The following is a 26,670-nucleotide window of genomic DNA, read 5'->3' as shown; positions in this document are numbered from 1 at the left end:
ATCTGACTGTCATGTCACCCATGTGAGCTCTTTTCCACATGACGTGGTGTCCTGCAGTGCCCCGTCCACAAGACACGCATGTCGGCAGGACACGCACCAGCAGATGTGGACATGAATGAGATGAGCGAACTGCTTCTTATTCATGCCATTTCATAACTCTCTGTGAGTGACCATGGGCCAACTACAGAGGAACAGATGGGTCATATTTGTATTGCCTGCTTGATGAGAAGGAATTAATACAATGCAATGTTTTTATATGGTACGTCATTTTAATTTTTTTTTTATATGTCCATGTGCTTCCTGATATGACAGAGTTTCCAGCACCTGTCACACGACAGTGATGGTAGCTTACTGGTAAAGTTTCTGACTAGCAATCAGAGCTTTTGGAAGGTGTGGGTTCAAATCCTGTGGGTGACAGGTTTTTTTTTCAGCTGCACAATCGCGCAGCTGCTGGCAAAAGCTGCTGTGTTCCCGCGTGCACTGAACCATCGCAGCATGTATTTTTCTTATTTTTTTATTTATTGTTTTCTTCATAGCAGCTGCACGATGTGTAACCACATCGTGCAGCTGGTGGCACTGTGTTCCTGTGTGCACAAACCGTCACACCAGCATCGTGCATACCTGCCCATCGGCGCAATGTTTCGTGGTGCGCATAATTTGAACTGTTTCACGCTGTTTCCCTGTATTCGAACAAACTTTGCACTATGTGTGAAGGGGCCCTCAAACACGTATGGCCTCACATACTGCTCCTTAATGTATTGACAAGTTCAGGTTTGCAGCACCTCACACATACATACAAACTCATCTTCAACTGCTTAGTTCAATTGAGGTTCGTGGGGGGCTAGAGCCTTTCCCACCAGTCATAGAGCATGAGGTCCACATATAGACAAACAAACACATTCACACCCGCACGCACACCTACGGACAATTTAAAGTTTGCAATCTGCCAAACCTGTGTGTCTTTGGATGTGGGAGGAAGCCGGAGGACCTGGAGAGAACATGCAAACTGCACACAGAAAGGCTACAGGTGGGAATCGAACCCATGACCATATCACTGTGAGGCAACAGTGCTAACCACTAAGCCGGTTTGCAGCACCTGTGTAAAAAAAACAAGCACACTGAACTCTGACTTCATAATATAAATATTATTCAAACCTGTCTCAGTGTACCTCATGAGGCAGGTTTATTTTTAAAATTTAACCTTTATTTAACCAGGTTAGTCCCACTGAGATCAAGATCTCTTTTGCAAGGGAGACCTGGACAATTCTAAAGTTTCCAATTCAACTAAACTGCATGTCTTTTAAGGTGGTTTGAATCAAAGCATAAAGTTAGTTAGGAAGTGTGATCTGCATGAAGTCTGAGAGTTCCTAGTTGAGACCTGATGAGTGTCAGCTGTGCAGCAATTCATTGATTTTCACATTGTTTCAGCTTCAAACTGCACTCCAGTCATCATCTATCTCAGAGACAGATATCTGAAGCTTTTGTACAACAATCATTTCCACATAAATTCAGCATTATTTCATATTAAAAGATGGTGGAACCGATCAGAGCGCCACAGCAACACGTATGAGGCTGACATGCTGCTGCACCAGTTTCGGAGCGTCAGTAGCAATTCATGGATTATCACCTCGTTTCTGCTTACAACTGACTTTAGAATAATTTAAGAGGTTTTACTTTGTGATTTGATGGATAATAATCACATTATTCCCTTTGATCGCTTTGGATGTAAAGAGTCAGACTCAGAGTCAGTCTAAGACTCCTGCACAGTGAAGGTGCTGTGAAGGCAGGACGGACCAATTTTTAGAGGGGACTGTTCGGTCGGCGACACCGTTGTGTGCAGCAGGATGCACTGGCAGTATTTTTGATTATTTGGAATTGAACACGTCTCCTGGCAGATGTTGCTCTCTCTGTGGGTGGAGCACACAACTCTCTGTGCCCATGTTTTGTTTTGAGTAACTATGCGCTGATGAAGCTGTGAAGCAGGGTACTGTAAACAGTGAGTGTGTCCGTGTTTAAATACTGTGCCATAAACTTGGGGGGGGGAATTTTTAATAATCTGATACAAATTAATGCATTTTGGAGCTATTTCTGTTACTTATGTTACAGTCCTCCAAAACCAGCTGTGTCAGGCATAAATAATCTATACAGCAAGAGAATATCTCTGAGCACACTCATAGAATTGTGGGACTTTGGGGAAAAAGCACTTTACAGTAATGAGCAACCATGAAGAAGGACTTTCGGTCAGCACCAAGGTGCTTCTGACGGACCGTGAGGCACCTCAGGAGGGGAAAATGGGGAACCGTCCACACTGTCTACAGTAAGGATGGGACTCTGTTGGCCTCAACTGAAGATGTAATCCGGCGCTGGAAGGAACATTTTGAGGAACTCCTACATCAGACTGGAGCGCCCTCTGTAGTAGGGGCAGAGCTGGAAGCTGATGGAGGATTGTCATCAATTTCCCTTGTGGAAGTCACTGAGATAGTCAAACAACTCCTCAGTGGCAAAACTCCGGGGGTTGATGAGATTTGTCCAGAAATGATGAAGGCTCTGAGTGTGGAGGGACTGTCTTGGATGAGACGTCTCTTCAACATTGTGTTGGGGTCTGGGACAGTGTTTAAGGAGTGGCAAACTGGGGTGGTGGTCCCCATATTTAGAAAAGGGGACCAGAGAGTGTGTACCAATTACAGGAGCATCACACTACTTAGACTCCCTGGTAAAGTCTATTCCAGGGTGCTGGAAAGGAGGGTTCAGTTGATAGTCAAACCTCTGATTTAAGAGGAGCAATGTGGGTTCCATCCTGGTCAAGAACTGACAGCTCTTCACTCTCACAGGGATCCTGGAGGGTGCCTGCGAGTATGCCCATCCAGTGTACATGTGTTTTGAGGACTTGGAGAAGGCGTATGATTGGGTAACCCGGGAGATACTGTGGGAGGTGTTGCAGGAGTATGAAGTGAGGGGGTCCCTTCTTAGGGCCATCCAATCTCTGTACTCACAAAGCAAGAGCTGCATTTGGGTGCTTGGCAGTAAGTCGCACTTGTTTCCGGTAAGGGTTGGCCTCTGCCAGGGCTGCGCCTTGTCACCAATTCTGTTTGTGATATTCATGGACAGGATATCGAAGCATATTCGGGGGGGGGGTTCCCAGTTTGGTGGGTTCAGGGTCTCATCACTGCTTTTTGCAGATGATGTGGTCCTGTAGGCTTCATCAGCTTGTGACCTCCAGCACTTGCTGGATCGGTTCACAGCCGAGTGTGAAGCAGCTGGGATGAGGATCAGCACCTCTAAATCTGAAGCCATGAGAAGCCATTGGTTTCTCAGCAGGAAACCAATGGATTGCCTACACCGGGTAGAGAAGGCGGTCTTGCCCCAAATTAAGGAATTCAAGTACCTCGGGGTCTTGATCACAAGTGAGGGGACAAAGGAGTGTGAGATTGGCCGCAGTATCAACACAGCAGGGGTGGTATTGCATTTGCACTACCATACTATTGTGATGAAAAGGGAGCTGAGCCAAAAGGCAAAGCTCTTGATCTACTGGTCAATCTTCGTTCCTACTCTCACCTATGGTCATGAGGGTTGGGTCATAACGAAAAGAACTGCATAGCAGGTACAAGTGGCTGAAATGAGTTTCCTCAGGAGGGCGGCTGGTGTCTCCCTTGGTGAGAAGGTGAGAAGCTCGGTCATCTGTGGGGAGCTTGGAGTAGAGCCGCTGCTCCTTCACATTGAAAGGAGCCAGCTGAGGGGGTTCGGGCATCTGGTAAGGATGCCACGTGGATGCCACCCTAGGGAGGTATTCCAGGCATGTACATCTGGGAGGAGACCCTGGGGAAGACCCAGGACTAGGTGGAGAGATTATATCTCCACACTGGTCTGGTAATGCCTCGAGATCCCCCAGTCAGAAGTGGTCAATGTGGCCCTGGAAAGGGAAGTCTAGGGTCCCCTGCTGGAGCTGTTGCCCTGTGACCCAATCCCGGATAAGGGGTTGAAGATGAGTGAGTGGCTTTGAGCATCTGATGCAGTCCATTTACCATCTAAAGCTGAAAGTCGACACGACAAGTGTAACTTGCTTCATGTCAACACTGTTGTGTTAGTGTGCAGACAGAAAATTGCAAAATCACATTGCTGTCCAAATACTTGACAATCACTGTTGAAGATGATCAAGAGATCGTGCAGAAATTGTGGACAATATGGCGGTCACTAGGACAGACAGAATTGATTAATGATGATGGTAATTAAATGTTTGGTCTTTGTTTCTGCAGCTCCAGTCAGACCAGGACCGGGGCGATGGATCAGTGAAGTATGTTCTCTCTGGTGAGGGGGCTGGCACTATCTTTGTCATTGATGAGAATAATGGTGACCTGCACGCCACTCGTCGCCTGGATCGTGAGGAGAAAGCTTTTTATATCCTCAGAGCCACTGTAGTCAACAAACGTACAGGTCATAAGCTAGAGCCAGAGACTGAGTTCACCGTCAAGCTTCATGACATCAACGACAACGAGCCTCAGTTCAGCAAAGAAGTTTACACTGGCAGCATACCTGAGATGTCTGATATGGGTGAGTATCATCTTTCGCATTGTCATTTTCAGTAAATATGTTCTGTTCTGAACGATCAGTGTCTCTTTCTCTCTCTCAGGTACATCAGTCATTCAGGTTACCGCGACAGACGCTGATGACAGCATGTACGGAAACAGTGCCAAACTGGTCTACAGCATCAGCCAGGGACACCCATACTTCTCTGTGGATGCAAACACAGGTATGTTTGGCAGAATGAGCCTTTTAACTCTCCATCTCAGGCTGAGTTGGTTTTTATCACCATCACACCACCAAATGCTTTGCCAAATATCTGGTGTGTATAAACTTTTGAAGTCCCATAACATTTAGTTCTCCTGGTGAAGAGCTGGAAAACCAAAACCATTATTAACTGGCTAATTCAACATCACGTCCATTTATATGCTGTGCGTACAAAATGAGTTGTCTAATCCTCACCAGTGAGTTAAGGATTGTGGCTGAGTTACAGTTTTTAAAAAATATTTATTCTTTCATTTTCTGACACTTATCTGGTTCATGGTGGCAGTACATAGACTAAACAGTTTACTGTACACTTCCCGATACTCAGTAAAGTCGCTTGGCTGGGGCATCATAAGGCGTTCCCAAGCAATCTGGGAAATTATAATCCCTTCATCATATACTGGGTCTTCCTCAGGTCGTCCTCCCAGTTGGATGTGCCTGGTAGACCTCTAGTCCATGGACCAAGACACAATTTTGACCTAATCAGTAACACTAAAGATGGCCACACAACACTTACAATCCATCCTCAGCGTACCATGACCTATACAAAAATGTATGCTGCCCATCCCAGGGTGGGAGGTGCTAGCAGGATTAATAAATGGGACCGTCTTGAATGCTTGGTCTCCAAAGTAAAAGTCAAACATCCATTGGATTCTATAACATATGGCATATGTTACCCCATAATAGAATAACTAAGCTTAACAGGAGGTGCAAACTTTTGTTAAACCCTCTTAACTCAACCAACAGTTTGCATCACTTTTGACTAGAATTGGAGCAACTTTAACTTTTGACCCCTGAAGTTGACCTTTGTCACCATTTTTTTCTGTTTTTACCCCATAACTCCATAACATTCAGCCATAGATAGTACAAACTATACATTTTTGGAATCTTTATGATCAGACAAATTATGTGGCATACGTTTAAATATAATTGCAGCATTTTAAAATTTTGACCCCTGTGTAGCAAATTAGAAAGGTTATATGAAGCAGGAGCAAGCAATCTACATGTGATTTGTGGACTTGGAAAAGGCACGTTCAACCAGACCCAGGACACGCTGGAGAGATTATATTTCCCAGCTGGCTTGGGAATGCTTTGGGATCCCCCAGGAAGAGTTACAGGACTTGGCCGAGGATAGGAAAGTGTGGGATGAGCTATCGCGGTAACAAGACAGCTGCTTACTCTGCTGCCACCATGACCTGGACCTGAACAGCTGAGAATGAATGAATGACTGAATGGCTCCTGTGGAAATCTTCATTGACCCCTACCTGGTTACAGATACCAACCTGGGATGGCCAGCATACATTTTTGTGTTGGCCGTGGTACACTGAGTCTGGACTGTAAGTGCTGTTTTGCCATCTTAAGTGGTACAGAAACCTGCTTGGCACACAGATTACTCCCGAGTGTGACAACTGGGGGCATCTGGGTATTTGAGCTTCTCACCCTGTCCTTGAGTGTAAGTCCCAATACCCCAACAGAAGATCCTCATTTCCACTGCTTGTATCCGTGACCTCATTCTTTGGATTATTACTCAAAGATCAAGACTGTAGGTGAGGATAAGAGCTTATGGCCCTGTCACATCTTGACACGTAAATATTGATGAGCACAGCATCGAGTGCGTGTATGTTGTTGCGCGGCCTCTTCCCTCCACACGGAGGCCAAACAAAGTAATTTAACATATTTTTTAAATTTAGCATTATTTTATTTTTGTCTTGGTGGAGCATGGGATTAATTTTCATTGCGTGCAGAATGCTGAAGAATGGACTGATTCCTGTGGTAAATGCTGATGTGAATTAATGAGGTGCTGTGGCTTTTTAAACTTTTAAAATAACTTAATTGTCTTGTTGTGGCACAAAGTATCAGCGATCTCTGGTTTAGGCTGAGAAACACAGAAAGCACAGAGGGACCAAACACTACATTTCTTCAGCCATGACAAGGAATTAAAGTATTTTCTGATGTTGTTTTCCAAAATCACGACGCTTTATCTGGATAACTTTTCATCAGGCTGTGATGATGAATCAGACTGAAATGAACAGGTAAGATTAAGACTTCATATTTACTCAGTGTGTGAATGGTTTTAATATTTGATACAGTATGAACTGTTCGCATGAGCACTGCAGCTTTTAGCTGTTGAGCCCATCAATGGACAGCATCAATAGACCTATTTCAACTTATGAATAACTTACAAGAAATGTGTGTCAACAATCGCATAACTTACCTGCAACTTATGTCGGAACATATGACACATATGCGGGCATATGTCGAAAATATTGTGCATGGCCAAAATCTTTTGACATACTCGTCATATTACAATGTGCACCAGTGTGCTTCATACAAAACTTATTAGACATATGCCAGCGTTTTTAATACACTTGGCATACGCAGGCTAAATCGTCAAGGTGTGACAGTGGTGTTAAACTGATCAGTAAATCGAGAGCTACTGGCCCAACTCTTTCTTCACCACAATGGTTCAGGCCATTGTCTGCACAACCTCAGATGCCTCCACCCCCAATCAATCTGTGGGCTGATGCCGTGGATCGCCTATCCGGCGTGGGTATAATGAAACTGCTGGACCAATGAAGCTAAAACTTGATCTGCGTGTTCCTATCCATGAGGACATCAAAGTTTGTTTGAGGCATTTCAACCTGATTTCAAATATGGCTACCGTAGTGGCCATCTTGAAAATCTCATATATAACCATTTATCACCCATTTATGCAGCAGCTGAGCTGAAATTTGCTACATGGGTAAGAATCAACAAGCCTAAAAACATATCCAACAGGTTTAGTGAAATTTTCAGTTTTGACCTTGATGTGACTCCTTGACTATGAGCATGCCCACTTTTCCAGTTGTCACTTTAAACATCTTCTCAGAAATCACTGAACCAATGAAGATGACACTTGGTGTGCATGTTCCTACCTATAAGGACACCAACATTTGTTTGAGGCGTTGTGATCCAAATTTAGTTATATCGGCTGCCATGGTGGCCAGCTTGAAAATCTCATATATAACCATTTGTCAGCCATATACGCAACAACTGAGCTGAAATTTATTATGTCAGTAGCTTTGATGAAGCCAAAATATAGTTCCAGCTGGTTTTGAGAAATGTTCTATTTTGACCTTGATATGACCCCTGGACTATAACCATGCCCACTTTTCTAGTAGTAATTTTAAATATCATCTTCACCAAATCTACTGAATCAGTGGAGCTGAAATTTAGTGTCCTTGTCCCTTCCCATGAGGACACTAAAGTTTATTTGAGGTGTTCCAATCTGATTTCAAAATGGCCACCATATTATCATTATGTTATCATGGCTGTAACAATCCAGACCTAGGACTTTTCTCCCTCTCATATGGCTAGTATACTGCCATAGTGTGGTACTATGCTTCTTATCCTTTTAATTCATCTTATTAGCAAAGGAACAGGCTAAGATGAATCATCTAAATTGTAGGTCTGTGGCTAAAACTTCGGGCTAGTGGCCGGTGATCACCTTAGTATTCTCAGTGCCTCCCTGTAACTATACCCGTAGGTGCAATTTTTCCAGCTGACTGATTCTGTTCTTTTTCTCTCTATCTGAGGCACTGATGACATCTCACAAGGCTGATAGCTGAATAGCACAGGGCGCTGGAATGATCACATGATGTCATGGCTAAAGTTGAAGCAGCACACTGGAATAAACTCTGCCACAGTGACAGGCCCACTGACGCTGTTATGGATGAACACTGGCCCTGCACCACAGGGTGCTGGATGACCCCATGCCTGCAGCACAAATGCTTGCATGGTCATCTCAATAATGCAGTTTTTTAATGGTACTTTGTTTTTCTCTTTCCTGTTTCTTCAGCTTTGTAAATATTTTCTAAAAACCTTGTAACTGTTAGAATGGCCTAAGCAATTCAATTTTAATTCAGTTATTGAAATTGAAATTCAATTAAGTTATTTCATTTATATAGTGCCAAATCACAACAACGTTGTCTCAAGGCGCTTCACACAAGCAAGGTCTAACCTTACCAACCCCTAGAGCAAGCACCCAGGCGACAGTGGTAAGGAAAAATGCCCTCTGATGATTAGAGGAAGAAACGTCAAGCAGACCAGAATCAAAGGGGTGACCCTCTGCTTGGGTCATGCTACTGCATGTTTTTTCCTTCTTGTCTGCAGCTGTTACAGTATTTACTCCTATGTTTATAACAGATTTGGTGTGTTTCCCTGTTATTTTAAACATGCCATTGTGGAACCACAGTTAAGGAAAGCTGGATTGGATTCTACTGAGCTCAAGAACTTTAGGCCAATATCTAAAACCCCTTTCTTGGCCAACATCTTGGAAAAGGTAGTCTGTGCTCAATTGAGATCGTTTTAGCAAGCTAACGATATCCACGACACTTTTCAATCTGGGTACCGTGAGTTTCATTCTACTGAAACAGCCCTGTTGAAGGTGTCTAGTGACATGATGATGGCAGCTGACACTGGCAAATGTTCTGTGCTGATTCTGCTTGATCTGTCTTCGGCGTTTGATACCGTTGACCATGGCATTCTGATAAACAGATTGCGGGATTTGGTTGGAATGTCAGGTTGTGTTTTAGAGTGCTTGGGTCATGCTACTGCATGTTTTTTCCTTCTTGTCTGCAGCTGTTACAGTATTTACTCCTATGTTTATAACAGATTTGGTGTGTTTCCCTGTTATTTTAAACATGCCATTGTGGAACCACAGTTAAGGAAAGCTGGATTGGATTCTACTGAGCTCAAGAACTTTAGGCCAATATCTAAAACCCCTTTCTTGGCCAACATCTTGGAAAAGGTAGTCTGTGCTCAATTGAGATCGTTTTTGCAAGCTAACGATATCCACGACACTTTTCAATCTGGGTACCGTGAGTTTCATTCTACTGAAACAGCCCTGTTGAAGGTGTCTAGTGACATGATGATGGCAGCTGACACTGGCAAATGTTCTGTGCTGATTCTGCTTGATCTGTCTTCGGCGTTTGATACCGTTGACCATGGCATTCTGATAAACAGATTGCGGGATTTGGTTGGAATGTCAGGTTGTGTTTTAGAGTGGTTTACCTGACTGGTAGAACTTTTAGTGTGACGGTGGGCAATGCAGTGTCGGAATCTGCAGATCTTCTGTGGGGTGTGCCGCAGGGATCGGTCTTGGGACCTGTTTTGTTCTCGTTGTATCTCCTTCCTCTCAGCAAGCTGATCCAGCAGTTCAGTGATGTGTCCTATCATTTGTATGCTGATGATCTGCAGCTGTACTGCTCTTTTAAGACAACTGAGCCACAGAAACTCTGCTCTCTCACAAATTGTTTGGCCAAAATTATGGAATGGCTCACTGAGAACAGTCTGCAGTTAAATTCCAATAAGACTGAGACTCTGATTGTAGCACCAGATAGTGCTGTACCTGGAATTAAGCAGCATCTCGGTAGCCTAAGCTGCACGATCAAAAGCAGCCTGCGTAACCTGGGTGTCATTTTGGATGCAGGGATGTCTCTGGAGCAGCACACAAATTACCTGGTTAAGAACAGTTTTTTCCAAATTCGGAACATCTCTAAGCTCCTGTGAACAGGTGCCAGAAAGTCCAGAACGATTGGACTATATTCCACAATTCCTCTGAAATTCTTGGCTTTGTCTCAGAAATGACATTTTTGATGTCACCCCATATGGTTTGTTTTGTTGGATTATGGTTCCAGGATTGGCTGGGATCGGCTGGCCACTCCATAACATTTATCTTGTTGGTCTTTAACTAAGATGCTGCTCACTTGCTGGTATGTTTGGGGTCATTGTCTTGTTCAAACAACCATTACAAAGGCTTTTCCTCTTTAGCAAAAGGCAACATGACATCTTCAAGTATTGTAATGTATTCAAAATGATGCATGATCCCTGGTATGTGATAAATAGGCCCGACACCATAGTATGAGAAACATCCCTATATCATGATGCTTCCCCCACTATGCAAGAGACTCTGACTTCATAACTCAAACCACAGTGCACAGTGTCTTTACAGTGTACTGTGGTTTGAATTATTTTTGAGGGTTATTTGACAAACTGTCCTGCAGCCCCTAGACCCAAAAAGAGCAATATTGCTTTTGTCAATCCACAAAATGTTGTCTCTTTAGGCCAGTCAATGTGTTTGGTAAACTGTAACCTCTTCAGCACATGTCATTTTTTTCAACAATGGGACTTTATGAGGCCTTTTTGCCATTAGCTTGGCTTCACATAGGTGTCTTCTTATTGTTACAGTACTCACAGGTAACTTTAGACCTTCTTTGATAACCCTGGCGCTGATCATTCACTGAGTCTTTGCCATTCTAGATGTTCTTCAATCCATTTTAATGGTGGCTTTCAGTTTTCTTCCACATCTTTCTGGTTTTGTTTGCCATTTAAACCATTTGAGATTATTGTAGGTGAGCAGCCTATCATTTGCTGCACTTCTTTATACATACAGCGGTATCCAAATCATGGAATGAACTTGAGGTCACAAAACAGGCAAAAGGTTAAAAAATCATGGTATGGTAATAACAAGGAACAAGGACTGTGAAAATGCTAGTAGCGAAGACATGAGGTGCAATGAACTGGCAAAGACAGGTGATAAAACAAAGGGCTTCAATAACACAGGTGATGGGAAAATTAAGAACAGGTATGAGAGAATAATCAGGAAGGAGGTGTGGCAAACAGAAGGGATAAGACACACCCAGACCCAACCCCAGACAAAAGGCAAGAGTGTGCAGTAAGAAAAACACAAAGCAAAACAAAACCTCAACACAAAGCAATGACAAAAATGCAAACATGAAAACAATGAAAATACAAATCTCACACGTGACCATAGTCCCACCTGACATCACCTGTTCTGCATGAAGACATTTATTCGTAAAGAAAAGACCACAAAATAAAGTTAAGTATGCCAGACATTTACAGTGATTTATTTTGTTTTTATTCTGGCTGTGTCCTGGAACAACAGTTTATCAAAAATAATAAGTTAATGCAAAGATTTCAAACTCAGAATATACAGACACCATCAACACTTGCTAAATTTCCTTTTGACCATGATAAATTGTGTTAAATGTGCAAACATCTCCTGTTTGCATGTTTCCTCCCACAACTTCATGCACTCGGGTGGACAAACCCCAAATTGCATATTCATAAAGACAAATGCTCTAAATTGACAATATGCATTATTTTGTGCATTTGACAGATGCTGCCCTCATTTCACACTGTTAGCAGATCAGCATGCAAGTGTATTTGCCAGTGCATTGGCCTTTACGCATGTTTTACACTGGCAAACCTTGATACCCCCGTCACATTAGAGGCTAAATGAGCCCGGATCCTGTTGTTTTTAAAGAAAATTTGACCCACATTTGAGAAGTGTCGAGGCACAGTTGCAAACGTTGGACAACATTCTGAGTGACGTCTAAACAGTCGGCTCCCAGAAGTCAGGACTTGTGCGCACCCCCTCCCCCCATTGCTCATGTTCAAAACAATTGTGGCACAGTCAAAATGGAAAAACAATCAAAGGGCAGTCGATGTGCAGTCTGACCACAATCTGACTGCAGAAAACAACTGGAAAACACATATCATGAAATGTACCCCATCTACCTCTGTAAAATCCATGAAGATGCAGCTGTGTCAGGAATCAAGTTTTCAAGTTTCTGAAATGTCTGAACGATTTGGAGCTTTGCTGCATCAAATTTTTCCAGAAACTGTGAGAGACCTCCAGGTGGACACCATTCGGAAAATTCAGATGGCTTTCAGGGACAATTTTATGGGGATTACACAGACTAAGGAGTGCTCCAGCCGGTTTAAAGACCGCCCACAGCGTCTGGGAGCGCGGTGCACTCCGAGCGCCGATCGACAGGCTGACACCCCGCTGAAACAACCAGATCATTTCCAACGTGAAGGCTTTGTTGATCTGGGACGTCTTCTGACTTCCACAAAAATGGCAGAAGACGTGGACATCAAGACTTTTTCGGCACATTCCACTGTTACTGGAGGTTTTTTCATGGAAACAGAAGTGGAAGGATGCGCCACGGAGCCGCTCATGGCGCGGGACAAAAGCACTCCTTAATCTGTGTAATCCCCATAAAATCGTCCATGAAAGCCATCTGAATTTTCCGAATGGTGTCCACCTGGAGGTCTCTCACAGTTTCTGGAAAAATTTGATGCAGCAAAGCTCCAAAACATTCAGACATTTATTTGCAATAAAAATCCGACGAGAGGGGTGAACCACTGCTCACACAAAGCCTGCTCACAGGTGAATGACACAACCGACAGGCGTGGAAAAAGCTCACGCATGCGCACGAAGGTTCAAGCTTGGCTGATGCAATCACACGGATACTTTTCTAACAGACCTCATATTTGCTCATTTTGAAATGGATGCCTGCAACACATTTAAAAAAGCTAGGACACTAACACAGTGGTAAACATACCACTGTGTTCCATCACCGTTCCTTCTAACAACACTCAATAAGTGTTTGGGAAATGAGGACACTAATTGTTGAAGCTTTGTAGGTGGAATTCTTTCCCATTCTTGCTTGATGTACGACTTCAGTTGTTCAACGGTCCGGGGTCTCTGTTGTCGTATTTTGCACTTCATAATACGCCACACATTTTCAATGGGCAACAGGTCTGGACTGCAGGTAGGCCAGTCTAGTACCCGCACTCTTTTACTACGAAACCACACTGTTGTAACATGTGCAGAATATGGCTTTGCATTGTCTTGCTGAAATAAGCAGGGACGTCCCTGAAAACGACATTACTTGGTGGCAGCATGTGTTGCGCCAAAACCTGGATGTACCTTTCCGCATTGATGGTGCCATCACAGATGTGTAAGGTGCCTATGCCATGGGCACTAACACACCCCCATACCATCACAGATGCTAACTTTTAAACTTTGCGCTGGTAACAGTCTGGATGGTCTTTTTCCTCTTTTGTTCTGAGGACAAGACATCCATCATTTCCAACAACAGTTTGACAGTTTGAACATTAAATATCTTGTCTTGTGGTGTATTCAAATGAATATAGGTTTAAGAGGATTTTCAAATCATTGTATTCTGTTTTTATTTACATTTTACACCATGTCCCAACATCACTGGAATTGGGGTTGTAAAAACCTAACATAAAAACATTTTAGCGGGTTTTTCCTAAATGTACGTGTTTCCATTCAAAGTATTTTCAGTTTGCCTTCTGTTATTGCTGCTTTGACAGCAAAGACTAACACCAAACACAGAAACCTGGACTTGTTTTCATGGATTTAATGTTGATCCTTATTTACTGAGGAGGCAGTTGAGCACAGAGCCACAGTACAGCTGATGAGTGTGAAGATGTTGGCTTGCAATCATCAGATAACAGAATGACATTTAAAAATAGATTTCTAACTTCCAGATTCATGCTTTGTGTGCCACTGTTGGATCTCATTCTGATATATTCTTTTTATCAGATTGATGTTATCAGTTCTTCGGTGACCAAACCAACAAAGTTCTGTTTGATTGAAATCCATGAATCATGAGTGAGGCAGAAAGCTCTTCTTGGCTGCAGCTTCTTAGAATATTTTCAGATAAAGTATTTTTATATATATATATATATATTTTCTATTAAACATTTGGCAGCGCAGCAGAGATGTTCCAGCTACACTTTGAAAAGAGGACAGAACTTGTAATAATGTGTGCCTGTCGAAAGTAAATACTCTGTAAATGAAAAGAAAAAAGACCTGTTTCAGCCACAAGGAACAACAATCCAAACTCAATAACACAAATGACCTCTATACTCAAATACAATTCAGCAAAGACAATTCAAAACAGATATCAAAAACCAAACCCAAAATAGTCTAAATAAACATGGCACTGTAATCAGTGTTGCCACTGTTATTTTGAAAAGTTACTTCAGTAGTTGCTTTTTTGTTCCTTCATACAGTTACTTCATTAGCAGTTGGCGACAACTTGTAACTAATAAGTAATCTAACTACCATAATTTCCAGACAGTAAGCCGCTACTTTTTTCAAACACTTTCAATACTGCGGCTTTTACAATGATGCCACTAATTTCTGGATTTTTACAGGCTTTTTCATAAGTTGAAATACACCAATAGATGCTGTCAATTGATTTCCTGAAAGCTGTGCTCCTCATGCGGTGTAAATTCACACAGTGTAAATATAAGGTCTTACCTGTTCATTTTAGTGAAGAAAAGTCCCTCTGCAGCACCTTGTGCCAGAATTGTACCATCAGATAAGTTAGCGGAGCGGAGCCTTCCAAACCGGTTCTCTGTCTTGGCGCATTTAACATCTCATTTATCACAGACTCCATCCAATCCTGGCTGCACATGATGAAAGTTAGAAAAAGTTAAAATTACTCAGTTCTCCGTGTGGAGCAGAGACACTGTGCATGCTCACTTGATGAAATGTGCATCAATAAATATTGATGCACATTTCACGTGTAACACTTAAGGGGAAATAAGCATTTACGCTATGTATTTAATATCTTGTTAATGGATCACTGTGTGTGCGCACTGAGGCAGGACCTGAGAGGCTATTTTTGGAGCGGGTCTCCTCTTTGCACACCAAATTCCACCTGCTCTGTGCGCTGGACTCTATATAAAATAATTATTTTGTAGTGGATTAATCATTTTCTGTCAAACCTTGGATGCCGAAAATACCTGTAATCACTTCTGGAATTAATGTATCACATGAGCTCCGCTGTGTGTACGCACTGAGGCAGTACTGACTCCTCATCACGCTTCAAACGAGCATTTAGGCAGAATGCCAGCTCACAAAAGAGTGATATTTCAGTCAATATTGGACGAACACAAAGTTAAAATTTGGGTAACTGCGTGAAAGTGGATGTGTGTTTAAAGCCACGGAAGAAAATAACTCCAGTGGAGCAGCTAAGAGCAGGAGCTGTGCGGCAACACAGGTGGAGAGCGCACAAAAGAATGATTTTGAAGACACAACACAAAGTTAAAAGTTGTATCATGGTGACTTATAAGCTGTGGAAGAAATAAAGAAATATATATATTGAAAATGATCCACAGGTGTATATAATAAAATGGCCACCACATTCTGTATGCAGAACGGCACCGCGCGCAAAAGAGCGCTTTTGCAGAAATAAACAGATGAACACAAAGTTAAAGTGGAATCACATTGTAAAAATGATTGTGCTTAAAGCCAGGGAAAAAATAAAGCAGCAAGCCACGGATGGAACGGAAGCCAGAAAGAGCAGAGAGGCGGCTGTCCATGAAAGGACAACAGCAGCGCGCGCAAAAGAGCGCTTTTGCAGAAATCAAATCAAATCAAAATCAAATCAGTTTCATTTATATAGCGCCAAATCACAACAAACAGTTGCCCCAAGGCGCATCATATTGCAAGGCAAAGCCATACAATAATTACAGAAAAACCCCAACTGTCAAAACGACCCCCTGTGAGCAAGCACTTGGCGACAGTGGGAAGGAAAAACTCCCTTTTAACAGGAAGAAACCTCCAGCAGAACCAGGCTCAGGGAGGGGAAGTCTTCTGCTGGGAGTGGTTGGGGCTGAGGGAGAGAACCAGGAAAAAGACATGCTGTGGAGGGGAGCAGAGATCAATCACTAATGATTAAATGCAGAGTGGTGCATACAGAGCAAAAAGAGAAAGAAACACTCGGTGCATCATGGGAACCCCCCAGCAGGGATGGTTCAGGGTCACCTGATCCAGCCCTAACTATAAGCTTTAGCAAAAAGGACAGTTTTAAGCCTAATCTTAAAAGTAGAGAGGGTGTCTGTCTCCCTGATCCGAATTGGGAGCTGGTTCCAGAGGAGAGGAGCCTGAAAGCTGAAGGCTCTGCCTCCCATTCTACTCTTACAAAACCTAGGAACTACAAGTAAGCCTGCAGTCTGAGAGCGAGGCGCTCTATTGGGGTGATATGGTACTATGAGGTCCCTAAGATAAGATGGGACCTGATTATTCAAAACCTACCGGCGATATATCAGCCGGCCGATCAAGATGGCACCTGTGTTTGGCTTCGCCGTCGCTGCTGTCCGCGTACCTGTTGTGTGTGTGTTGTTGATTGTCATCCTGCTGGTCTACAATGGTCTTGCTGCTCGCTGTGTGTATGACCGTCAGGCTCTGCTCAATATCCGAGCTTCTATGGAGAACTATGGGGCTTCATTCTCGTCTTCTTTGGTGATGAGCTCTTTCGGTGGCCTCCGTTTGTGCCATTAGCCGGCGATGCTAGCGCCAGACAGCGCTACAGGAGCTCCCGCGGACGCAGACGAAGGCGGGGGAGAAGAGCCGGTGTGCAGGTGAGGCTGAGGCTGTTCTGGAAATGCGGAGTTGTGGGAAAATGTCGTCGATCCCGTTTGATCAACTTGCTTTCTCCGGACGTGTGGATGTACGGCCCATCTTCCTCGCTGGATCATCACCGGCGGCCCTGCTGTCTCCGTCAGGTGTTTCCTGATTTTCCCGTGGCTGTGGTGGCCCCCCCGCTGGCGTGTGAAACCCGCAGGCGAAGTGATTCGTCTCTGCAGGTCCTGTGTGCCTTCCCCTGGCAGTCTGCTGTGGAGAATCCAGCTGCAGCTCCTCTCAGGATGGCGCTGTTAAATGCACGCTCCGTTACTAATAAGACTTTCATTTTGAATGATTATATTCGCTCCAAGGACCTGGAATTTTTGTTTCTAACTGAAACCTGGCAGAGGGAAATGGAACACGCCCCCCTCATTGAACTCTGTCCCAAAAATTTCCGATTCTTCAGCTCGCCACGTTTGTGTGGACGTGGTGGCGGACTTGCTGCGGTCTATAGGAGCAGCTTTGTGTGTCGACGTGTGAGTTGAGAATCATTTCCATCTTTTGAATCACTGATTTTAAAAGTTGGGAGAACTAATCCTTTTTATTGTGTTTTAATATATCGTCCACCTGGTCAATGCACTTCCTTCCTCAAGGAGCTTAGTGACTTTTTATCTACAACTCTCAAGCTGTCCAGACTTTTAATTGTTGGTGGTTTTAATTTCCATGTTGATGATGCTTCTGATAAATCTGCTGCTAAATTCATCAGTCTGATGGAATGTTTCAACTTGATCCAACACGTGTCTGGCCCCACACACAGCAAAGGTCATGTTTTAGATCTTGTTTTTACTCTGGGTCTTAATATTGAGTCTATTTATTCTGAGGATATTTTTATTTCTGATCATGTTTGTATTCTTTTTAATTTGTCTCTTAATCTGGATTGTCCGTCTGCTCCTCCTGTGATCTGCTCTCGCATTTTTAATCATTTTACTGCAGATGTATTTTCTGCTGCTTTTAACCTTGATGAGTTGTTTAGTTCAGATGATGTTGATATTTTAGTTAATTCTTTTAATCATCATTGTTTCTCAATTTTGGACAGAGTGGCTCCTTTTAAAACCAGACACGCCCCTCTGAATAACTCCTCCCCCTGGATGAATGACAGTATTCGTAGTGTTAAGCGATCATGTCGGAAAGTGGAGCGGTTGTGGAAATCTACAAAGCTCCAGGTCCACCTCCTTCATTTAAAGGAGCTTTTAATCTCTTTTAATAATATGGTGAAAGATGCGAGGGCTGCTTATTTTTCCACTTTAATTTCTAACAGCCGACGGAATCCAAAAATTTTGTTTGACACAATCAGAGACATTGTTACACCTGCATCTCCTGCTGCTATCATTCAGTCAAATGAAGACTGTGACAATTTTTTGTCCTTTTTTATCAGCAAAATTTGTGATATCAGGGCAAATATTAATCCCTCTCTTTCTTCTTCTGTTCCCTATCTTACCTGGCCATCAGTTCTGGATAGTTTTAAACCTATATCACTGAAAGAGTTCACTGGTCTGGTGGACAGATTGAAACCTTCCTCCTGCCCACTTGATATCATCCCTACCTCCTTTTTTAAAAAGGTCTTCCATTCTATTGGCCCGGTTGTCTTATTGATAATAAATAGATCACTGCTTTCCGGCTATGTCCCTCAGTATTTTAAACAGGCAGTTATTCACCCTCTTTTAAAAAAGCCTAATGCTGATACTTCACTCCTTCAAAATTTTAGACCAATTTCAAAGTTGCCTTTTATTTCCAAAGTCTTAGAGAAAGTGGTGGCCAAACAGCTTAATGAGGTTTTAGCTGAACATAATATTCTTGATAAATTCCAGTCTGGGTTCCGCCACTTGCACTCTACAGAAACTGCCCTTCTCAGAGTTTCAAATGATATTTTAATGCACAGAGATGCAGGTGAATATTCTGTGCTTGTCCTTTTGGATCTCTCTAAAGCTTTTGACACGGTGGATCATGGAGTCTTAGTTGAGAGACTAAGGACTTGGGTGGGCATTTCTGGGTCTGCTCTGGACTGGTTTTTGTCTTATCTTTCACACAGGACTTTCGCTGTTGCTGCTGGTAAATTTATGTCCTCCTCTGCCATGCTATCCTGTGGTGTGCCTCAGGGTTCTGTTCTGGGACCTATATTGTTTGCTCTATATTTGCTCCCACTTGGTCATGTCTTGAGTAGTTTTAAAGATGTCTCCTACCACTGTTATGCGGATGACATCCAGCTGTACATCTCATTCACTCCTCAAACGGTCTCTAGGGTATCTGCTCTTCAGAACTGTGTTGAGGTTATTGGTGACTGGATGGCGGCCAACTATTTGTCCTTAAATATAGCAAAGACTGAGGTCCTTGTTTGTGCCCCTGATGAGTTTGTTCCCACTGTGGTTGGGAATCTTGGTTCTCTGGCCCCTTTTGTTTGTTCAGCAGTGAGGAACTTGGGTGTTACGTTCGATCACTCCCTCAATTTTGACGCGTATGTTACCCGCCTGGCACAGTCTTGTTTTTTCCATTTGCGCAATATTGCCTGTCTGCACAGCATTGTGTCTCGGGCGGAGATGGAGATGATCATTCATGCATTTGTGTCATCATGTTTGCATTACTGTAACTCTCTATTTTTTAGCCTTAGCAAGTCCTCTTTGGACCGCTTACAAATGGTTCAGAATCCAGCTGCAAGGCTGCTGATGAGGTCATCAAAGAGGTCACATATAACCCCAATCCTCTCCTCCTTGCACTGGCTCCCCATCCATTTCAGACTCCAATTTAAAATATTAGTACTGACTTTTAGAGCTCTGCATGGTCAAATGCCATCTTATATCACCGAGCTATTACATCCATATGTGACAAGTAGGTCTCTGAGGTCTTCGGACCTGGGCCTATTGGTTGTGCCTAGGACAAGACTGAAGACCAGGGGAGACTGTGCTTTCGAGGTGGTGGCACCTAAAATATGGGATGCATTGCCTTTGGACCTACGCTCCGTGGACTCTGTTGAAACATTTAAAGTGAAGCTAAAGACCCTTTTGTATAGGCTGGCTTTTACCTAGTTTTTATGGTTTTATGTTTCTGCTGTTTTTAATTTCTCTGTTCTTATGTGAAGCACTTTGTGATTTCTATCTTGAAAGGTGCTATATAAATAAACCTTACTTACTTATAAGTAAGAAGAAGAATTTTAAATTCTATTCTAGAATTAACAGGAAGCCAATGAAGAGAGGCCAATATGGGTGAGATATGCTCTCTCCTCCTAGTCCCTGTCAGTACTCTAGCTGCAGCATTTTGAATTAACTGAAGGCTTTTCAGGGAACTTTTAGGACAACCTGATAATAATGAATTACAATAGTCCAGCCTAGATAAAATAAATGCATGAATTAGTTTTTCAGCATCACTCTGAGACAAGACCTTTCTAATTTTAGAGATATTGCGCAAATGCAAAAAAGCAGTCCTACATATTTGTTTAATATGCGCATTGAATGACATATCCTGATCAAAAATGACTCCAAGATTTCTCACAGTATTACTAGAGGTCAGGGTAATGCCATCCAGAGTAAGCATCTGGCTAGACACCATGTTTCTAAGATTTGTGGGGCCAAGTACAATAACTTCAGTTTTATCTGAGTTTAAAAGCAGGAAATTAGAGGTCATCCATGTCTTTATGTCTGTAAGACAATCCTGCAGTTTAGCTAATTGGTGTGTGTCCTCTGGCTTCATGGATAGATAAAGCTGAGTATCATCTGTGTAAAAATGAAAATTTAAGCAATGCTGTCTAATAATACTGCCTAAGGAAAGCATATATAAAGTGAATAAAATTGGTCCTAGCACAGAACCTTGTGGAACTCCATAATTAACCTTAGTCTGTGAAGAAGATTCCCCATTTACATGAACAAATTGTAATCTATTAGATAAATATGATTCAAACCACCGCAGTGCAGTGCCTTTAATACCTATGGCATGATCTAATCTCTGTAATAAAATTTTATGGTCAACAGTATCAAAAGCAGCACTGAGGTCTAACAGAACAAGCACAGAGATGAGTCCACTGTCTGAGGCCATAAGAAGATCATTTGTAACCTTCACTAATGCTGTTTCTGTACTATGATGAATTCTAAACCCTGACTGAAACTCTTCAAATAGACCATTCCTTTGCAGATGATCAGTTAGCTGTTTTACAACTACCCTTTCAAGAATTTTTGAGAGAAAAGGAAGGCTGGAGATTGGCCTATAATTAGCTAAGATAGCTGGGTCAAGTGATGGCTTTTTAAGTAATGGTTTAATTACTGCCACCTTAAAAGCCTGTGGTAGGAATGGGGTCTAATAGACATGTTGATGGTTTGGAGGAAGTAACTAATGAAAATAACTCAGACAGAACAATTGGAGAGAAAGAGTCTAACCAAATACCGGCATCACTGAAAGTAGCCAAAGAGAACGATATGTCTTTGGGATGGTTATGAGTAATTTCTTCTCTAATAGTTAAAATTTTATTAGCAAAGAAAGTCATGAAGTCATTACTAGTTAAAGTTAAAGGAATACTCGGCTCAATAGAGCTCTGACTCTTTGTCAGCCTGGCTACAGTGCTGAAAAGAAACCTGGGGTTGTTCTTACTTTCTTCAATTAGTGATGAGTAGTAAGATGTCCTAGCTTTACGGAGGGCTTTTTTATAGAGCAACAGACTCTTTTTCCAGGCTAAGTGAAGATCTTCTAAATTAGTGAGACGCCATTTCCTCTCCAACTTATGGGTTATCTGCTTTAAGCTGCGAGTTTGTGAGTTATACCACGGAGTCAGGCACTTCTGATTTAAGGCTCTCTTTTTCAAAGGAGCTACAGCATCCAAAGTTGTCCTCAATGAGGATATAAAACTATTGACAAGATAATATATCTCACTCACAGAGTTTAGGTAGCTACTCTGCCCTGTGTTGGTATATGGCATTGGAGAACATAAAGAAGGAATCATATCCTTAAACCTAGTTACAGCGCTTTCTGAAAGACTTCTACTGTAATGAAACTTATTCCCCACTACTGGTTAGTCCATCAGAGTAAATGTAAATGTTATTAAGAAATGATCAGACAGAAGGGGGTTTTCAGGGAATACTGTTAAGTCTTCAATTTCCATACCATAAGTCAGAACAAGATCTAAGATATGATTAAAGTGGTGGGTGGACTCATTTACATTTTGAGCAAGGCCAGTCGAGTCTAACAATAGATTAAATGCAGTGTTGAGGCTGTCATTCTCAGCATCTGTGTGGATGTTAAAATCGCCCACTATAATTATCTTATCTGAGCTAAGCACTAAGTCAGACAAAAGGTCTGAAAATTCACAGAGAAACTCACAGTAACGACCAGGAGGAGGATAGATAACAACAAATAAAACTGGTTTTTGGGACTTACAATTTGGATGGACAAGACTAAGAGACAAGCTTTCAAATGAATTAAAGCTCTGTCTGGGTTTTTGATTAATTAATAAGCTGGAGTGGAAGATTGCTGCTAATCCTCCGCCTCGGCCCGTGCTACGAGCATTCTGGCAGTTAGTGTGACTCGGGAGTGTTGACTCATTTAAACTAACATATTCATCCTGCTGTAACCAGGTTTCTGTAAGGCAGAATAAATCAGTATGTTGATCCATTATTATATAATTTACTAACAGGGACTTAGGAGAGAGAGACCTAATGTTTAATAGACCACATTTAACTGTTTTAGTCTGTGGTGCAGTTGAAGGTGCTATATTATTTTTTCTTTTTGAATTTTTATGCTTAAATAGATTTTTACTGGTTGTTGGTGGTCTGGGAGCAGGCACTGTCTCTACGGGGATGGGGTAATGAGGGGATGGCAGGGGGAGGGAAGCTGCAGAGAGGTGTGTAAGACTACAACTCTGGAGGATTTAAGAAAATTGGCCAGATTTCTAGAAATGAGAGCTGCTCCATCCAAAGTGGGATGGATGCCGTCTCTCCTAACAAGACCAGGTTTTCCCCAGAAGCTTTGCCAATTATCTATGAAGCCCACCTCATTTTTTGGACACCACTCAGACAGCCAGCAATTCAAGGAGAAATAAATTGACAAACATAGCGTTTTGTGTGTTTAAAGCCGCAAAAAAAAAAAAAAAAAAAGCCAGAGAGCCGCGGAGCCAGCGAGGAGCACAGAGGCGGCTCTCCAGGAACCTGTGGTTCGGTTCTAGCTGGTCTGGTGCATTACAGGTGGACTGCAGCCTGGCGCACAGTGCACAACTGCGGAACTGTGATGGAGTGTCTATTTTTGGACTGCGTTAAAAAAAAAAGAAGGGACATCTTTAAATGCTGCTGTGAATCTGTGAATTGAAAACCCACACTTTGAAGGGACCAGGTGTGGGAGGGCTGGATGTTTGGACCAAACTCATGCCTAAACGTGCGCCAACATGGCGTTAGCATGGCGCTATCATGGCACTACTTGGCTTAGTGTGGCTGATGCGAGCCATTCGAGGCTGTAATGACAGGTCGGTCGTGGCTCACTAGAGGCTGCTACGCGGCACATGTGGTGTACAGAGAGGCACATAGTGGCACCTTCATAGTGGATACGTGTTAAGATGAAAACGTGGGTCATTCTTCAAATAATCACCCCACACCCGTGCGTGGCTCCTTCTTCAGCCTTCATTATTCGGTGGGACCGAGGCTTTACCTTACAGGCCACTCATTTACTGTTAGGCTGGGGGAGTCCACCTCGTCCTCTGTTCCTCTGAACTGTGGAGTCCCCCAGGGTTCTATTCTTCAGCCTGTTCTTTTTACCCTGTACCTTCTCCCTTTAGGTCAGGTGTTTAGTAAACATGGCATATCTTATCATTTTTATGCAGATGATACTCAAATCTACTTGTCAATTAAGAAGAACTCTAGTAGCCCCCTGACTGCTTGCTTGTGTGCCTGAAAGACGTCAAGGCTTGGTTGGCTCAAAATTTTCTTAGCTTAAATGAGAACAAAACTGAGGTGATTGTGTTTGGGCCCAGTGTCGGTTCCACAGCTCTATTAGACCTGGGCCCTCTCAGTCAACACATGAAGCCCACAGCCACCAACCTTGGCATCATTATGGACTCTGATTTTAAACTGGATAGGCAGGTCAATGCGGTTGTTAAATCCAGCTTTTATCAGCTTTGTCTTTTAACCAAAATTAAATCAATTTTATCCTTTTCAGACTTGGAGCGCGTCATGCATGCTTTTATTTCTTCACGCCTGGACTACTGCAATTCATTCTTTTTCAGAATTAATCAAAATACACTTCACAGATTGCAGTTAGTCCAGAACGCTGCTGCATGCCTCTTAACTGGGAGCAAAAAACATGAACATATTACACCCATTCTTGCGTCTGTGCACTGGCTTCCTGTTAATTTTAGAATTGATTTTAAAATTTTATTATTTGGTTTTAAAGCCTTAAACGGACTGGCCCCACAATACATTGTAGACCTCCTCCAAATTTACTCCCCAGAGCATGCTCTGAGGTCTGAGGGCCAGCTCCAGCTTGTGGTGCCTAGGACGAGACTCAAGACCAGGGGGAACAGGGCCTTCTCTGTAGCTGGGCCCAGACTCTGGAACGCTTTGCCTCTTCATGTTCGAACAGCCCCCACAGTGGAGTGTTTTAAGTCTCGTCTGAAGACCCACTTTTCTTCCCTGGCTTTTAGCTCTGCGTGAGTTGTATGGTCCTCTGTTGTCTTTTGGCCCAGTGTTTTATTTATTTATTGTTTTATTGTTTTTATGTCTATTTATTAGTATCTGAGTTGGTTTATTGTCTTGTATAGTTTGTATAATTATTTTTCTGTGCAGCACTTTGGAAACTGTTTTGTTGTTTAAATGTGCTATATAAATAAAGTGGATTGGATTGGATTGGAACTCCACATTTAGGGAGAGATTGTTGTGCTCACACTATGAGGTCAGGTGGTTTATCTCATTCCTGTAGTTGGTCTCATCGTTGTTGCTGATGAGACCCACCATGATTGTGTCATCTGCAAACTTGATGAGGAGGTTGGAATTATGCAGTGGTGTGCAATCAGGGGTCAGCAGGATGAAGAGGAGTGAGCCAGTTGCACAGTGAGGTGTTCAGTCCCAGACGGTTTATTTTGACGATCAGCTGTTGGGGGATGATTGTGTTGAATGCTGAGCTGAAATCAATTCAAGTTTACAGGAGGTCTATGAGGAGTGACTGACTTTTGAAGCCAGCCTCAAGTGGCCATTTTTGAGGAACTGCAGATTTTGGCACTTCTGTTATTTTCAACACCATGTGCATGGAGTTTGATGTAATGCTACAGTACACTTCTAAGTGTGAACTCATCAACCAACCACAGTCAGTATCATGCTTTTGTTTGGCACTTGTACATTCAGTTTTGGGGAGAAAAGATTTGTGTTTGTGTTCTTTAGCATGGCTTCCACATGGGTGACACATCTCTGTGGTTGCTGTGGCTCAGGTCAATGAGAACACACATTTCAATGTCCTGTTTTTGTTTTTGTTTTTTGTTGTTGTTGTTGTTTTTTCCAGGCGTGATCCGGACAGCCTTAGGTCCTGGTGACATGGACCGTGAGCAGCGAGAACACTACCAGGTGGTGATTGAAGCCAAAGATATGGCAGGACAGAGAGGAGGTCTCACTGGTTCTACTGTGGTTAACATCACCCTCACGGACGTCAATGACAACCCACCCTACTTCACTCAGAGTAAGAATGCTTGTCATCCGATAAAGACAAAAGGCTCACAACAAATCATTGCATAACTCAATGACAGCATGCACCCAAGAGTGCTTACCTACACCTTTGTGATTTAGTTACTTACAGCATGAGCTTGTCAGGGTGTGACTGATGTTAAAATGATTTGAGCATAAAGAGGTGACTTGCACATCCTCAAATATTGTCAGTCAGCTGACCCGATCATTCAGATTATTGAATGGAATGTATGATGTCTATGCTTTGTATAAAAGAGAGAGGCTGGTTTTCAGTGATGAGCGGGTCAACCAACATGTGAAAAGAGAATACAGTGGCCCCTCGCTATAACGCCGTTCACCTGTCGTGGCCTCGGAGTCTCGCGGAGTATTTAGTCCAATTTTGCATGCCTTTTTTTTTACAGTGTTCTGTGTTCTGCGTATCTGTTTATAAGAATCTTGTTGCTCAGAAGAGAAAAGAGCACCAACAACTACTCAGAACTGTGTTTCTCACTCGGAAACAGACACCTGCAGCCAGGTGTGAGTGGGAAAAGGCGCAGCGTCAGGACGCAGAGGCCCGATCTGTGAAATACTGGTTATTCACTATTAATAATTTCTTATGTGTCCGACCTCGTTCGTTGATCATTAAAATTAATTCGTTAGTTCTAAATGCCATTATAATTATTTATAGGAAAAAGTTCTATTTTTATTTCTCAAACAAATGTTTGGGCCTGAAAACAGTTTGGTATTATTTTCCTACTAAGGTTTGAACTTTGAGAGTGTTTACACACGAGAGAAAAGTGAGAAAATGTTCATGCCTGATTGAGAAAGTGTATAAACTGTGTAGTGAGGGGTTTTACAGCTTTGAAACGTCTATAATAATTGTAAAAAATAACGCTGACTACGTCGCAGTTTGGCGTATTACGGGCTATTTTTTAGAACGTAACTCCAGCGATTAATGAGGGACCACTGTAACACTTT

General features: G+C 42.7%; 1 protein-coding gene across 1 annotated transcript in view; it reads left to right on the top strand.

The window, feature by feature from the left end:
• LOC117521754 (cadherin-6-like) overlaps positions 1 to 26,670 on the top strand; it is a 244,593-nt gene that overhangs the window by 58,240 nt on the left and 159,683 nt on the right. The window contains exons 2-4 of the mRNA XM_034183098.1: positions 4,254 to 4,548; positions 4,628 to 4,747; positions 25,535 to 25,708. Of these exons, the coding sequence (XP_034038989.1) occupies positions 4,254 to 4,548; positions 4,628 to 4,747; positions 25,535 to 25,708 (589 nt within the window). The remainder of the gene's footprint in view (positions 1 to 4,253; positions 4,549 to 4,627; positions 4,748 to 25,534; positions 25,709 to 26,670) is intronic.

The sequence above is a fragment of the Thalassophryne amazonica genome, chromosome 12, assembly GCF_902500255.1.
Source record: "Thalassophryne amazonica chromosome 12, fThaAma1.1, whole genome shotgun sequence".
NCBI lineage: Eukaryota > Metazoa > Chordata > Actinopteri > Batrachoidiformes > Batrachoididae > Thalassophryne > Thalassophryne amazonica.
Note: the sequence above shows the minus strand (reverse complement) of the source record. Positions and strands in the feature narration are given on the sequence as shown.